Here is a 17757-nt window from a genome sequence, read left to right on the forward strand (position 1 = left end):
TAACTTCACTTGGGAAATGGATATATGATGGGTAGACTCTTCACAGGATGGATTGTAAGCCTAAAACTCAGGTAAAACCTTGGATTGTGTATATTTAAGTCATGTTTGAAAGTGGTCCTTAAGCTCCTAAGCCTTTCAGATGTTTTTGACAAAGATAGTCAAGAATGTAATAAAAACACATCAATTTTCACATAAACCTTAGTTCAAAAAAAAAAGGAGCAAAAAATATGCTCATTAGTTTGCTTAGCTTTTTATTCCATCATTATGGCACAAGATAGAACTTAAAGACAACATCACTGAATAAGTCTTCAACTCCATTAAAATTAAGACTAATATGTTTTATAAAATTATTTTGATATGATACACTTTCCCTTATCAAGTGATAAAAAGAATTCGCTCTAGAATACTGAAGTACATTGCCACCTGCTGGCCATAAACAATTTTGCAATTTAAAATCACCAGAACATGTATAAAACAGCAACATTTAACAATGCAACATACAGTTATTGAAGAAGCACTATTGACCCAGAATTTGGCACAATATTTATAGAAATGCAGCTGTGAACTTGCCAAATGTCATGTTCGTTTCTGAAACTCTGTGTGACTCCCTTTCATGTTGTCTGTCTGCATTTTTTCTTCTTTCTCTAACTTTCATGACGCTGAAGCTTTGTTATTTCAAAGGAAAAGCCATATTCTTTCCCAGTTGTTACACACCTCAATTTATTGGGTTTGGGTTTCTAAAATTTCGATTCCAGTTTATTCTTTTAGAACAATACATGAAATCATACATTTATAAATATATATATTATATCCTGTATACATAACATTGGTTTTCCTCTAGAATGGGAGGGCAGACCTTTTCACTACGTCCTTATTTGGTTTAGGCACAGCCTTGCTCTTACCTGATTCTCTGAGCTGCTTCCTACCAGAATCTAAAAAAAATATTTTACAATCTCGTATCAAATTTCAATTTTGTTTGCAAATATATTTATAAGAAAAAAATATTTGGTATTTTCCCCTCTAAGCTCATTACTACTCTCATAAAATATATGGCTTTTCATGTTCCACTATTTTAGTGTTTTTCAACAGGCAGTGAAAAGAAGGACAACTTCCCTCTTTAACAGTTTTTTTATATAAGCACAGAAACCAGCTTGTGCACTTTCTATAGAATTCCAATGCATATCACGCTAATGTAAGTGCAGTGATTTAAAAAAAAAAAAAGCAGTCATGATTGGTTGACATCTGTATATGAAAACATAATATATGATTATCATACAATACTCATTACAGAATATACAATCATCAAAACTGCAGATATATAAATAAATTTTTAGCAACATCAAAGCAACAGTTTTATACACAGCATATGCATACAGAGTTATTAGACTAAAATTTTCATCTTGATTTTTCTCAAAAGCTTGCTGTAAAACAGGAACGTACTGTATTTGTAAATGGACTGCTTGACAGTGCTCTTAAGAAATTGAAAGTGAACATTTAAAAAAAAGTATATGCAATTCAGTTGGTATAAAACAAACAAGCCCTCCCCATTTTCCAATGTCACCGTTGTTTTCCTATGAGACAGAGGCATAGGTATATAATCATAGAACAGTTGGAAGGGTTGGAAGGGACCTTCGAAGTTCATCTAGTCCAACCCCTCTGCACTAATCAGGGACATCTTCAACTCAACCAGCAGCAGCTCTGCAGAGTCCGATCATACAAGGGTTTCTGGGAGGGCATCGGGGTTATCAGCTGACAAAAGCTCCCAAATTTGCCACCTCTCCCTTTGCCAATCGTGCCAGTCTGCCTCAGAAACATTTTTACTGTTCTGACTGTGAGGTGCCGTGGAACAGATGTGACCCGCCTGAGTGTGCGGGGCCGGCCGCTCCTGCCTGGAGGTGGCCTGGTCAGGGGCTTTGGCGGGTGGTCCCCCAGCTGCTCTGGTCCCTGAACTTTTGTCTTGGCGTTGAGGTTTCCACAGAGAGTGCAACGTTGAAGAAACGCTTGATCGCTGTGACAACGCAGAGCCTGGTTTTGCTGGGCCTGGGTAGGGAGGTGGTGGCCGCTCTTTTCTGTAAGAGGGCTTGGCTGTGCTTAGCGAACAACCCGCGTTTGAGTCACGCTCACTGAGGTCCTCCACACTGCTTAAAGTCAAGTGCCTCTTGGAGTGTGACAGGTCTGAACTCCTACTGCCGACTTCGATATGCGGGTTACTGCACACCCGAGACACCACGGGATGGAGCTGACACTCGGGAATGGCAGCAGTCGTCTGGCTCCTTCGCATGACCTGCCTGCTGGTGTCCAATTCGGAGGAGCTGCCCTGCCACCGAGGAGAATATGCGGCGAGGTTCCCCTGGGAAAGAGAGCACTGTCCGGGTCGCAGCAAGCTGCTTTCGTAAATGTTCCCGTAAGAACCTGGTGGCCAGAGCCAGAAAGACAACATAGAATCATAGAACAATAGAATAGTTTGGGTTGTAAGCGACCTTCAAACGTCATCTAGTCCAACCCCCCTGCAACGAGCAGGGACATTGGTCTGCATAATCATTTACGTGGCATTCAGCAATTATTGCTTTTTCCCTGCGTCACACTGTAGAAGAGGGATGGGGGCTTTTATCATCAGGCCATGCGACTGAAGATGCATCAGCTTCACCACCAGCTGAACCTGAGGACGCGCAGCGCCAGCCCTGCATCTACTTGAACCAAACCTAATATATTACCAGGTTACTCTAATACTTTGCTCTGACATAAAGCCTTCCAGCACTTAACGTCTTTCAAATGCTTGAAAATCAGGGGGGATGTTATACTCTCACAGTTCCTCTGTGAGGTGGGTACAGATGGGGAAAAAAAAAAAAAAGGCAGGATGGGCCAGGGTCTTGCTGGGACCACACTGGCCAGTGGCAGGGTCAGCACCCAGGGCTGCCAATCTCACAACAGCCTCTGCTTGTGTCACCACAGCAGCTGTTCTCAAATCCCCATCGGGTATCCACCTTCCAATGACTTTGAGAAGAATATAAAACTATTTTTTTGAGTACTTTTAAAATGACTTTTTAAATTATCTTGTGACGGTTTGAAATGTTGCCACATTTGTATAACTGCTGTGCTCCTCTGCATTTTATTGAACGGTCACCTTTCAAAAGCCCAGCTCTGGGCAATGTGAATTCTCCTAATCGTTTCCAGTGAGATTTCCCCAAAGCAAGAAACTGTTTATGTCTTTGCTAGATTTGGACTTAAAACTTAAGAAATAACTGACCTGTCATTGCTGGATCTTTGCAGCCACTTTTCAGCGTTGAATGCCAGGTGCCCCAGATATCAAAATGATCTTTGGAAACATCTAGATAGCAGTAAGAGGAGAAAGAAGATGATGAATCGATCCTCTTAAAGCCATTATTTAGAAACATACAACTGGAATGGTGAAATCTTACTCAAGGTATCAGAGTCGTTAACATCTACTAGCATCTGACTTACCATGCACCTAACACAAACATCTCAAATATATTTGTTCACAGTTACTTGCTCTTTCGGGTTCACATCCTGAAATGGATTCAGTAAGCTCTGTATGGGCAGGATGCCTTGAGTTTGCTAAGAGGAGAATTTCCCTTAAGCCTTACTGAAGTCAGCGGGAGAATTTGCACAAGAACAGGAGAATTGGGTCAATAGAAGGTAGTACTTGTGCTTTTAATAGGAAAGAATAGCAAAGTTCCCTCATGCAGCCCCAGCCCAAGGGCTCACTGTAAGACACGTTCTGTCACCTGCAGCATCGCTTGGGTCTTACACAGGAGCGCTGTCACAGAATAGAGATTTTATTAGATGTCCCCAGTCAGGCATTGTGCTGGATTATAACTGGTTCATACTTGCTTCTGATTCCATCTTGCAGTAATGGAATTTCGTAATTTGTCGTGGTCCAGTATTGTTTGAGGCATATTGAAGTCCAAAAGATGGTTAATATGATAAAACTTCATGCAATTTCCTGTTCATAACTGACTAGAAATCTGACCAAATTTTGAAACAAATTCAGAGATTTAGATGCCGAATACAGAAGATAAATGCCCACTGGCTTTGAGATAGTCTAAATCCTATTAATTCCAAAGGGAATTAAGTGCCTAATCAGTACCTCTGAAATGTAACAGTTTTAAAAATACCACCAAACAGTTATCGGCATCCCTAAAAACTGAAAGTTCCTAAAATTTGGGTCACTAAATATGCATTTTATGAACATAATTTTTTTAAAAAAATATCTTTTTAAAATGAAAACCATCTTGACATGCTGGTGAGCTCTCAGTTTAAACCACATTTCTTTACAGAAGAAATCATTCAGGTGTGCACTCCTAGATAGCTACGGAAATTATGGATCCCTGCACTAGTATTGCTAGGTGTGTAATCAGTAGCAGATGTAATGCCGTGCAGCTCAGCTGCGCTGTCCATTGAGAGGGTGTTGAGGTAATTCTTTTCAATTGGAGAAAAATTGTAGCTTGACATCTTAAAGTCTCAGGTTTTTCCAAAGTCTGGACCCATAACCTTGCAGGTATTACAGTCCTATGGAGCTGGACTAGAACTCAGTCTTTGCCATGCTGTCACAGCCAGGCTGAAAAGCAGGATACACATAATTCTGTTTTCCTAAATAATAGCTCCAGGTTTTGAGAAATGTCATGCCAAGAACATCCCTGCTGGCTGGCTGAGCTAAGGAGGAGGACTCAGCACAGACCCTTCGAGGTCAACACAAAAAAAGGATATTGGTCAGTCATTTCTTGTAAGATTATTTACACTATTGCTCCTCAACCCCCGATAGTTGATAATACCACAACAACATTTTTCAGTGACTTCAGAAACCCCCATCAGTCACTGAGGAGGACGAACCCAAGCAGGAGGTACTGTACCTTTTCCAGCCTCTGATGCAGAAGAATTCTCCTTTGTCTTAGGCTGCAAATGTCCAACCAGCGTGTACTGTTCAGGTACCCTGTACAGCTTATCTGGGCTGCGGGCAACTTCTTCTTGCATGGCCATCAGCGAGCGCTCAGACAGTACCGGGGAGTTGTTGTCGTAAGGGGACACATCTCCACTTGAGGCTTTGTTGGAGTCTGTGGAAGAATGTCTTCCTCCAGTGGAGTAGGAACCTTCTGACCGCAGCATCTCAGGGCTCCTGAGAAATTTTGATAAACAAACCTCTGTTAATGAAAAATGATTTATGTTCACAACTACAGGTGCAGTTTGACATCATACAAATAAAATCAAACACAGGAGTATGATCGCAGCTGCTGAAATGAAACACTTCAGAAGCAGTACAGAGGTGAATTTTCCATGAGTAAAACTTCGCCATGAAGTGGCCAGCAGAGGCCACTAAAAATCAAAAGATGTTGCTGTCAAGAAAGAAAACAACAAAAAAGACATTATCATACAGTTCACCACAGGAAATTAAATAGTGAATCAATTCCTTATGTTACCTTGACAATTTAGCTTGTTGCAACAGTAAATCTGAGGCCATGACAGGGAAGATTAGTTAGATACTAAGCAGCATGCTAAAATCACTTCTTCCATTCTGAGGTATTACACGGTCAGAGGAATCAAAACCTTAGCTTGCCTCCCACGCTGTGAGAAGGATCCTCTTCTAGAGCCATCAGAAGGTAAATATTCTACAGGGGACAAGCAGATGTATCTACCGTACTTCTGATGGGAGCAACAAACAACTAGTTCTGCTGATAACTTCTGCAACTTCTTCTACCCTTTCACCTTTATGTCATTGACAGCATGGCCTGTATTTAATTTTGACCAAAAAAAAGGCAAACAAAACAACCACAAGAGTCCAGCCAAGGCTCAGAGAGACAACTCTCATTTTTGAAGTGTGTTGGGAACACTGAGGGAGATTTCTTGAACTGTTATGTTTTACTACGCAGACAGGAGGCACTTTGTGAGTTACTGAACCTCCCAAATAATATGCAGAAATACTCTGTAAACAAACGTAACTTTTTTCGTATTGGTTGTCCCTAACTTATATTTCTATCCCTCATTTTTCATTTCTCTGCACCTTGATCTTTGTTTCTTAGATGCTTATCTTTGCTTCTCTTGAGTCAAACACTTCTCTCAGTGACCTCACATTAATATCTGCTCTAATTGCATGTGATGTGACACAGGCTCATTCTTGTAAATGTGAACTGAAAATAGTCAGCCCTTCTCAGAGTCAAACACAAAGAGAGCTTGAACTGAGAGAGCAGCCAAAGTACATTTCTTGTTATGAAACAATAACCTCTTTTCAGACAAATTAAATAAAACTGAAGAAAGAAAATAAAGGCAGGCTAGCCATACCACACTAAATATCAATACAGAAATAATCACGAAACCTAACACCACTTTCAAGCTGTTGATTTTTTTTTCCCTGGCCAATTTACATATTGCATGTTCCAAAACATAAAATATATACACTCTACATCACGATTATTATATTATTCTATATATTTTTTTTTTTTTCAGTAAAAAACCAACCATAAAGTGCTGGGAAGGAATTAACTAAGTTTACTTCTCAGTAACTCCCAACAAGAAATCCATCACTGAACTGATCCTGAACCTTAACAGAGGCCACCTCAAAAAACTAGAGCTGCCATTTCGTAAAGCAGAGCTGTCCCGGGCTTCTTAGTGTGGTTGGTATAGTAATGCTGGGGAGTCATTAAAAAAAAAGCAAAAAAAAAAAAAAACAAACCACCAAAACAAGCACAAAGTAAATCATGCCTCAATGATATAACTTCCCATCTCAACTTCTTATCTGAAGATGAGTCCAATGTAAATTAATCTATAAACAGCCACACACTGAAGAATCATTGTTTTTAAAAATATGTACAATTCCATCACAAATATTTTTTTGTCCCTTACTCCTTTCTTTCTGCCCTCCTAAGTTCTAAAAAAGCTTTTGTAGTGAGTGTGATTTAAGACAAGATTTAAGCAATGTCTTGGGAATTTTAGAAGAATCAGAAAGACCTGCGAGAAAAGGGAAGCATACAGATGTACTTAGTACTAATGGTGACACCAATAAGGTTTATCACATGTAAATCATTGCAGGATCAAAACCTGACTGTGTTGCACAGGGAAAAGAGAGAGGGACACCACCCTTAGCCATGGCAAGGTAACACAAGGAATAGAGGAAAGGGAAATGGAAATGAGAGAATGTGGGAACATAAACTTGAGCTTTGTGAAACACTGTTTTCATGTCTTACCTTGAATCATAGAATACCAGGTTGGAAGGGACCACAAGGATCATCTGGTCCAACCTTTGTTGGCAAAAGCACCACCTTTTACAGTCTCTCTCTTCTCAAGACAGAGCTCCTGATAAAAATTTACTTGAATGGAAACTGTCAAGTCTTTGGAAAGATCCAAATGTTCAAGTTTCTAAATTCATTTACAGTTTCTGCTAGTAAGCCCATGCAATTATATATATATACACATATATATATATATAAAATATCACTTTCAAATTTGTTTAGAAAAAATAGTTTTAAAAATCAAAGAAAATGCCTGTGGCCTCTGCCAATCTTACTGCAAGAAACCGTCAAAATGGACTTAATGCTTCAAAGTTGGAAATTGATCTCGTACATTTGCAGCTTTACCATGCTCTTCATGAACAAAATAAAACACAACTTGCAAAAGACTTTGGCTAGCATCTTTCCAAATAAAGAATGAATTCTCACATATTCCTTACAACAAATCTTTTGCATCTGTTTACTTGATGGTTTGAGTTCAGTAGCAAACAGATGTTTACTAAAATTCAAAAGTCATCTTCCCCTGGATAGCTGTGAGATTCTCTACCCACATACTGGGTAAAAACTAAATTGGGAGGCAAATGTAAATTCTGTGCAAGATACCCATTCATCTACATCCAGTCTATGAATAAGGGTAAATTACGGTCTCCACAAAGAATAACAGAACATTATGTACTATCAAATATGAGAAATGGGAAGGCAGATAAAGTATTTTCTTGTAGTTATGAACTATGTTAAGGAAAAGACTTAAAAAGTGGTTACATGTAAGGACTGGAAGATTTCAACACTGCAGAAGAAACCTATGACATATGTGTTCAAAAAATATTATTTCAGATTCCAAACTAAAAATCAACTACACTATGAAGGAGTCTTGGGCTTTTCCTTTTAACTGGCATCCTTCTGAACTGACGTTATCCGCCAGAGTCTACTTGCATGGGTGAATTGGAAAAATGTTAATAATTACTTCTGCTGGGGATATTCCTACTTTTCTCCTGGCATCAAGGTCATCAGAACAGGAAATCCCTTCCTGGTTTTGTCAGAAATCCTTTTCTGTTATACCTTAAAGCTTCTGAGTGGGAAAACTATCATGTCTTACAAAAGGCAAATCATACAGAGTGTGATGGTTTGGCAGCACGCAGTAGTAATTTCCGCACATATTTGAGCAACACAGGTGACACCAAGAAAACAGACTATTACTGGCTTATGATGTGGTTGCTACTGTAATAGGGTAGAGGACTCAATGATCCAGGGAGCCTCTGCAGCTTTGAAAACTGCATTTATACACACTATATGGCCTGTTTGCATGGCTTCACCTTTGTGCCACAGGTTAGGATGGATTAAAACCCATCACTACTATCCAAAGACATTTGAAAATTCTATCACTTTGAAACTCCTTCACTCTGAAAGGACTACTATCCATGATAAGCAATAAATAATCATAAGAAACAGATTTTATTTTTTGTGTTAGTTTAAAGATGCTTCATCTTACAGCTGGAACCCCCAAATTCCATTGTCATCAAGCCAACATACAAAACGTCAGGAAGTCATCCACAAAAGCACATTTCATAATTGCTGCCAACAGTAACTACTGCTTTACCACGAACGACTTCCATAAACTCCCTGACACACCATTCGTGATGCTCAGCTCTTAAGAGAACTGAAAGATGAGGAACATCTGATTTGTCCTCCTCTGGGGAGGAAAAGAGATCGTGTTTTCTCTGTTAGGTCAGAGCCAAGAAAGCATTCGTAATGACATCGAAAGCAGAGATGTGAGGGCAATAGCAGCAGCAGGACCTTCGGAGCCACTAATATGACACTAACATCTTGAAAATTATTCCATACTGTATGCTATGCAGCCAACTAGCTTTTCTGATGCAGATTGTCTCAAGAATATGTAAAGTTTTCTGTTACACGGATCCAAATTTGGATCTTGAGTACATGACCAGGAAATTTCCAAGAATAATAAGGACATATTTTGGAGGCTCATTTTTATCAAATCAAGACCAACATATCCTTGTCGTCTGCTGCCTCACATTTCTTACAGGAAAAATAGCATCAAATATGTAGCCTCAAGATAGAAATTATGTTCTGAAACAAATTAATCTCTTAAGAGCATCACACTCTTAGTAATAACACTAAGCAACTTGCCTGGAATATCTTAACCAAAAAGTTGGAATCACAGTGAAAGCATGTTTCATTAAGAACAAATCACTTACATGATAGCAGAGTAGAATAAAAATGACAGACAGTACATTTTCCCTATCTCAGTGATACTTCAATCTGCCCATTACTGAAAATACAATAAATTGATACTAGTGTAGCTATATGTTCCTATTTGGTTTTGTAACCTTTTATTACAAAACCTCTTTTGTCAGTTGTGACCAGTTTTGCACAAAAGATCCCTTTTCTCCTGTAGGTGTGCATGCTGGCAGAAAATTAAGGAAGCTCAAGGAAAGCTGAATTAACTTCAAGGAAACAGGATCTAACAATGATCTGTTACATCCACAATGATTTGTGACAAATTTATGATCAATTGATGTGTAGCCACATGCGAGATACAATTTTATGTTTTTATATTATTATATATAGGTGGTGAAATCCAGCATGAAGCTTTTTATTAGCTTGAGTTAGAAATAACATGATCATTGCAAACGGGGGGCTTAAAGAAAGAAGTCTCTACAGACTTCATCATATGTCATGTGATTTGCAGTATCTCTCCTAATTGTGGTCTTGGATCATGGCAAATGTGAAACAAATGTAGAAGATAATTAAGGCGCCTCTAATTATCCTGCATTTATTGTGATCTAAAGATACACACAGCTACTTGTCAGCCAGACATAAACGAACTGAAATGATTTCATGTCTGTGGTACACCAAGAAAGCACACAGAGGCAACTACCACAAATCAGATGATCTGTGATAATTTGCTACTGCATGCTACGTGGTCATGTGGTTAAATCAACGAACTAATAAAATCCTTTACAACACATGATATATTCTGCATGTATTTTTGGTTTTAATTTTTATAATTAAAGAAAGCTTTTTCCTCCATGTGTTAATTATACAATTTCTTTTATATCTCTTCCTTTAAAGCCAGGAACACTATTACATTACCTCCAACTATACAATGTTCAGAGGGAGAGAAAAAAATCATAGTTAAGTGACTGTATGAATTCAATTTTAATTATATTCTGAATGCACTAGGCACTTTCCAAACACACAGGAAGACAAAGTCCAACCTGTCCCAGAGAGCTTAGAGTCTAGGATGCCCCTTAAAATTACTTAAAGCAAGCTTGTCAAATTTCGTAATTTTGGGGTCTGATGTACTGGGATTCACTAGAATAAAGGCAATGACTGTGTGTCCCATAAGAAAGCCAGGAATCCCATTAATCCAAATGTACAAGCTCATAGCATTAAGGCACACGGGTTTAGGCATATATACACCATACTCAAAGTTGGAATATGTTATGGATCATAACTGCTGTAGTGACTGGTGTGATTTTAATTTCGCTTCAGATCTCTCACAAAGCATACAATTAAATAACATCCAAAGAGTCTCCATAAACCTGCTGTTGTGGCAGTTGACTTGTTTACAATGTCCTATGCGTGTACAGTAGGAAAAGAACAACAAACTGGTCAAAAGGTTGGCCGTGATTGTGTTAAGGCACGCAAGGCTGTGTTTCAAGGATAGTGTAATACATGCCTCCTGTTACTGAAAAGTACAACAAACCCAAAACATGAACCAGTAGATCACTAGAATACATCCTGTCAGATAATAGTGCACTGAATACTTTTATGTACATGTCGTTCTGTTCCCTGCAGCAGGACACAATCTTTCCTCTGTCAGGAAACAAGATTTGTCTCTAGAAAACACTGTACAAGAGTCATAATTTCTTTGGCAGAGTCTGTGTAATGGGAAGGGTATTTCTACTCCACTGTAGACAGTGCAGAAGAGCTGTGGAAAACTAGAACCTTTCAAACACTTCCGGTGGGAGACAGAAATTCCCAGCAGAAACAGGGATTATGAAAAACCAGATTACTCACGATGACTGGGAAGCTTTCCTCCTCAACAAATAGTCCACAACATCCGGGTCCGTCTCTAACAGGCTAATGAGCACTTCATTCTGTAGGTCAGGGGAAACCTACAAAGACAATAAAAAATACTTAGTTGGAGATTAATATCCTTTCACATACATTAATTCTGGCACTATGCTCAATCTAAAAGACCAAGTGCAAGTACATTTACGGAGAGTATATAAAATAGATATTCAGAAGTTTCCACTTAAAAGAGAAACTTCATGTCACAACAGGTGAAGTAGGACTAAAGATCACTTTGTACATTAACAAATGCTGACTACTGCTGAATAACCCATTGGTATCTAGCTGGGTATTACATCTGATAACAACAGTGGGATTGCTCACTACTTATGCTCAATCAGAACTTGAATAATTACAGAATTCATCTGTCCATAACTCAGGTTTACAAGTGGGTCCTGCCGGATCTCCAGCCACTCTGGACTTTGGATAGTAGCAACAGGCTCAGTCAGAATTTGTGTCATCCTCTTCGAAGTTTGGCCTTCTGATTTGCCAACTCTCTCTAGTGCACTTTATATGGAGATGAACCTTCAAAACACTTGACAGCTTCAGCTGCTACAATAGCAACATCTCCCAGGGAAGACGCATGAATGGCACTCCAGACCTGCCCAAGTAAACCTTGTGCTACCAACTGCGTTTTACATGACTCTTTATCAATCCTTAAGTCAGTTTGTCCACATATAGTGGAACATTCAACTCAACCTTCAAAGCACTGGAACAGATGAAACCATCTGAGAAACTTGAACTAACAGCCCAGGTTCACTCATGAGGAATGGAGCTGGAGGCAAGACAATCTCAGCAAGGGGTCATCAACTGTGCAACATGCTTCTGGATGCAATTTGTCAGAGCCTGAATCTCTTGACCTTCAGGTCACACTGCACGGGCCATTTGTTCTCCCTGACATTTCCTAGGAAATAGGAATAGAATTACTGATAGATTACTTGGGGGAATACCTCAGTTTGGGAGGTATTCAGGGAATCAAGTTACAGAAAAGGCATATTTCTTTAAAAAATGAAATTCTTTGAAAATAAATGAAGATATGCATAATTTAATTTGAACTGACCCAAAATCTCTTTGAAAAACTTGTGTGACCACATATTCCTTTTAAAAAATGGTATTTAGCCTCTAAGCTGGAAAAATATCTTACTGATGGTCATTGATACACTAGCCTTTAAATAAATTATCTTCTCTTCATAAGAATACATTTTTGGAAACCTACTATGCTGTAACTTCTCTGTTTAGACAGTCTTTCTATACAGTAGAATAAACTCCAGATAAAGTTTGAGGATAAAGTAGAATTCATGTCTTTCTGTAATGTGACTTACTATTCAGCTTTATAGCAAGTTGATAAACTTGTAAGAATCTATCTATGTGAGATGGCTTTGTCAGGAAAATAAAATTATATTTTCCATTATTAAAAATATAACAAATCAGTCTTCTGTTCCATAAAAATGCATCTGAAAAAGTGCCAAGAGGAAGTTCAGTTCCAACTGAAAGCATCTGCAAAACCCCAAACTTAACAGTTCTATCAAGTTACAGGACTTTTATCTGAGTGAATGAAGGCATATTAATCTATGATCCTTCAACTGGATTTGTACTGTCAGTCTCCTTGCTAAATATCTACTGAGTTTCGGGTTTCCCCTTGTGCAGCAATTTACTACAGTTTAGGTAAGTAAGTGTGGAAATGATATACATGTAATTATAAGCATACACTTATAAGAGAATTCCTGTATTGGTATCTCAGGAAGACATAACAAGGCTGCAATAACTATTATTGAATTAATTGTTTAACTGGCAATTGTGGCTGAGTATATGGATGAGAACTTGAAATTCAGGGACAGAAGGGAAGCCAAGGCACTGCTGAAATAACAGCTGTTGCAGCTGTCAAGCACATACTGGGACAGATCAGAGAGCTCTGGGGTTGTTAGGTCTCCAGTACAGTGAGAGACATTCTGAGATTTTGGGGCTGGGTGCTAAAAAAGAGTCATGGCTATTGAGGCACAGAAGGGTGGAAAGACCACTGAAGTGTCTCCTTTGTGCTGTCCCTTTCTGCTGATGTGGCACAGTAAAAGTATGACATTTCAGACACTGTGTAGAGCTTCTTTGCAGCAGGGCTGAATTTGGGTGCTAAGAGATGAAAACGCATGACCAAGCTGCTCTTCTCCATCCTCCATACCAGGTCAAAGCCAATGAGACAAACTGTGGCTGAGTTGTGCCTCCCTGCATTCAGCCTTAACATCCTTAATATCGATGAAGCAAGGTCAGAATCTATCTTCTACACGAAATACACGTTTGCATTTACTGATGTCAATGTCCCCAGTATCCTGGGTTGTTCTAAAAAATTGAACCTTCCTGACCCACCAATACATCAGAATCATTCTGATATTGTGGTCTGGGTGCCACGACACATCCTGGTTTCCTAGGTTTTATTTCACAAATGTTCCTGTTTCAATGCTGAAGCCAATCAGAGTTTTATAACCTCCTCATATACAAAAGTAACAGAAAAAAAAATAAACCAAACACAAGAACACCTTAGCAGCAATACACTGTATGTTACAGCTGCAGCTGAAGGCTTGAGTCCAGATGTTTTTCTTTTTGTAAGTAGCATAGTGACAAGTATAAGCAACAGTTCTGGTTTGGCCGCACTCCTATGGGTTTGGAAAATAAATTGCTGCTGCCTGATTTCAAAGGATCAGAGTTTTATTACAATTACATGCACAAGTCCTTTCCTTTCAGTGCACCTATTACCAAATGATGCGCTGTGCTAATTCTCTTCGGAATACAAAAAGTCTCTCTGTGCTGCTGATGAAAACATGAAAAAGATGAAAGTAAACCCTGGTAGAAGCTTCCTAAATTACTAACTATGAGCAATTTGACACAATCCTACAGATCAAGTATCACGTGTGAGTCTAGATATTACTCCAGAAAACAGGCAGAACTTGCCATGCTGTCTGTTAAGCCATGGCAATGGGAAGAGTGAAAGCACTCAGAGATTCTCCACTGTTAGACATTTCTAGAAATTTAATATCAATGTATTTGAGCTTCAGGAAAGCATCTGAGATAGGTTTGCCTTTCTCTCATATCCAGCTAGCCTCTCGTTTTGAAATCTAATCCTAATCTCCCTCCACAATCTGAAAAATTACTCTGGAAAACAAAAGAAAACTCACTTTTTTCCCTACACTGTGTTTAACCTTCAGATAAAAACGCAAGCACTGAAGAGAAGGAGTAAATCCGTTCACAATTAAAAGAGACCACATGCAGGTTAGTCTAACCCTAAGCCCCACACTTTACACACTGAAAAGCTGGGATGTGTGCCTAAGTATCATGTACTGAGATGTGGCTGTGCTTTTAAAGTGTTCTTAAAGAGAAACAACAGTAAGAAAACTTCAAATATTGCAAGCATTCTTACTCAAGTGTTATTTTAAACTTGCTAGTGCCATCCACACTCTGGGCCAGCAGACCTTCGCACAAGAGTGAAGTTCTGTCACTTTCCTTTACCGCTGTGGAAGGAAAAATAGCACCTAAAGTTTTCTCAAACTGTGAAAAGTACTAAAAAAAAAAAAAAAAAAATTGACTGTTTCACTGGAACAAGAATAAAAATAAAGCAAAGGGTATAATGAAAGCCAATACAGTGTGAGGCAAAAATGACAAAACCACGAAGTTCATCTGAGGCTAAGACAGGCAGGGCTCGTGACTGCTTCCTCATGCTCTTCTCCCTGTTGAAATCTGGTAGATGCCTTCCCCTTACATTGGTCATCATGTCCGCCTGCCCACAGTCCAGGCTTATCCATCCTCTCCCATCAAGGTATCCAGCACCCAGCTTTGCTGGAGCACTAAGGGAGATTTCCAGAGTGTTCTTCCTCTTGCTTTGGGAACTGATCTCCTCAGTGCCACATACGGTACCACTTAGTTTCAAGACACAACAACCAAAGCTATTTTCACCTTTTTGAGACTACTGGCTTTAAGACACATGTGCCCACCACTAGGTCTGATTGGCCTCTGCTGCCCCAGAGCAGGGTCCTCTCAGGCACGAGCTGACCTATACTTTTGCAGACAAAAAGTGGAAAAGGTAAAGCCACAGAATGAACTGTCTAGGTAACTGGTAGGCATGAGGAATGTGATGTAACTAAGCTGCATCTTAAGTAAACAACACATCCAAGTCCAAGGTGATTCTCCTTTTCATGAAGAACTTCCTCGCTTCAGCAAGAGAACAGAAGGGAACTCACAAACTACACAGATTTATGCTTTATTCCTCTTATCCAACTGGTTGTTCCTTTGCATCCAACCAAGAAGAAACTCTTTGGCAGGGGAGGCTGCTCCTTAAGTTAACCAAGGATCTTTTAATCCCTGCAGAAAAATTGGCTCCCTGACTTCCAAAACCGGGCAGTTGAATCAATCTGGTCTTCAAAACTAATGAGCAATGCTGGTGTGTTGTTTAGTATACAACTGAATAGCCAACCCCATGACTTCCAAAGACAGAAATCTTCTAAGAAAGATACTTCTATCTTCACAGAAACCGTTCCAGACAAGATGCAAGTATACACTTTTAATACTATTGCTTAATGAAAAGCATTCTGCTTGACAGACTACCTTTTCTACCAATAATAACTGACCCTAATTGAATGCAGTTTCCATAGTTTATTTCATCTAGTCTACTTTAATACCACCAGGTATTTCCTCCTTTAACTTAAAAAGGCATAGGAGTAACGCAAAGAGACATCCACCTACCATGAAAAGGGCTTCATAGTTTTCAATCATCTTTTGTACGACAGCTATGATAGCAGTACTCTCTTCAGCTCGAGCTGAGCTCTGAACGGAGAATTCTTTGTCTGTAGATTTCTGCTTATGCAACAAGTTAGGGCCAAAGATGGTAGCCAGGTTCAGTGATGTCATTTTGTTCCCAGTAATCTAGAAAACAAAATATAAATGAGGTGGGGTTTCCCAGCATCTAATGTATAGAGACATGCATATACACACATCTATATGCACGCACCCACACACACACATAAACACAAATACATCTCCTGATTTGGCAGATGCTTCATTCATTGAAACTGAGTGTTAGTCAAATAAAAAATGAATAATTTTTAGAGATATTGAAACACCATGTTTGAACATCTCTGCAACAAGCACTGTGGATTTTCTGGATATATTTTCACAAGGACTGGAGTAGAAGGTAGAAGTGCTGCCTGCCCTTATTCCCTAGAAGCTCAGCAGCAGCATACTTCTTCTGAACTCTTAGGACCGAATACTAAAAACTGTTAGCTTTCTCAAGTAGCACTCATGATTTGAAACAGATACAGTGAGAAAAAAACACACTTTTTCATGTTTAAACAGTTCAGACAGTTAAGGAGCAAGCTTATTATTTTTATTAGTATTTTCCTGTCTTTTTGATTGTTTCCTAGAACATGCCAAATGTTTATTTGTTAGGTGGATTATTTCCTTTTTTCCTGCTTTTATAACTCTGGGCTCAAAGAAGCAATAGTAACCTGATTTTGGAGAAAGTAGAAGGCCAGGAATACATGCCAGACTAGACACAAATTATATGAAAAACATGTCATATAGGTTATTCAACCAAAATTTTCATTGTCGTATCTGTGATCAGACTACTTTTTTCTCCTCCTGTTCTAAAAGAAGCAAAAAGCAGGGGTCATGTGCTTCCCCTCTGTGCCTCCCACTTGCTTGCTATTCTGGGAAAGCAGAAGAATATGCCAGTAGTTTGACTATATAAGACTGTAAGTGCATTTCAGCTGTTGACCCAGTATTTCTTGCAAGTTTTTTTAAAGAACAAAAAAATATAATGAGAGTTATTTTTCATTTGTTTCAGTTACATTTGACCTAATTAATTTTAAAAAAGGAGAGGAAGAGGTACCAAAAATTAGTATTTTCAAAGTGTTGGTGTTTTGAGTTTTTGCTTCGTTTGTTTTTCGGGTTTTTTTGTAGCTGTCAAACTTACAACTGTGCACCGACTGCACCTGGTTTAATTTTTACAGAGCTCAACTAAACAGTATAGAGATGACAGTAAAAAGAGCTTTTCCTTTTATCGGTGGGACCACCGTGTAATCTTGGAAAGCCATCTGCACTAAGTAGGTGCATGGGCAGTCGGGACAAACATGTTAGCTCTTAGAAACACGTGTTTAGAGAGACATCCCAGCACAACTGTGAGTACAGCACACTCCCTAATTTGCGTACCACCGTGCACCCAGGCTGTTTTTCGGATCACCTGCTTTTTAAACCCTGCCAGAGCACTGAGCCACCAAGGATGCACAGACACGGGGTGCCTGGAGTGTGCCAGGGGCTGTGCCCAGATCTGCATGTGCAGCCTGCTTGTACAAACAGTGAGTCTTTTCTTAAGGGCAGCCTCCGGGCATCCCTTAAAAAATGTTGTAAGCATATTCATTGGAACTAAGTGAATGAGTAATTT

General features: G+C 39.2%; 1 protein-coding gene across 3 annotated transcripts in view; it reads right to left on the bottom strand.

Annotated features, from left to right (window-relative positions):
• Positions 1-1337: 1337 nt before the first annotated feature.
• The window catches only part of ARHGAP6 (Rho GTPase activating protein 6), a 340849-nt gene continuing 324429 nt past the window's right edge, over positions 1338-17757 (bottom strand). For all 3 annotated transcript variants that reach the window (XM_065639447.1, XM_065639453.1, XM_065639463.1), the window contains exons 9-13: positions 16062-16241; positions 11283-11380; positions 4872-5134; positions 3248-3328; positions 1338-2412 (exon numbers count right to left, since the gene is read on the bottom strand). In XM_065639447.1, the coding sequence (XP_065495519.1) occupies positions 1712-2412; positions 3248-3328; positions 4872-5134; positions 11283-11380; positions 16062-16241 (1323 nt within the window). In that variant the 3' untranslated portion in view covers positions 1338-1711. The remainder of the gene's footprint in view (positions 2413-3247; positions 3329-4871; positions 5135-11282; positions 11381-16061; positions 16242-17757) is intronic.

The sequence above is a fragment of the Caloenas nicobarica genome, chromosome 1 (genome assembly GCF_036013445.1).
Source record: "Caloenas nicobarica isolate bCalNic1 chromosome 1, bCalNic1.hap1, whole genome shotgun sequence".
Lineage (NCBI taxonomy): Eukaryota > Metazoa > Chordata > Aves > Columbiformes > Columbidae > Caloenas > Caloenas nicobarica.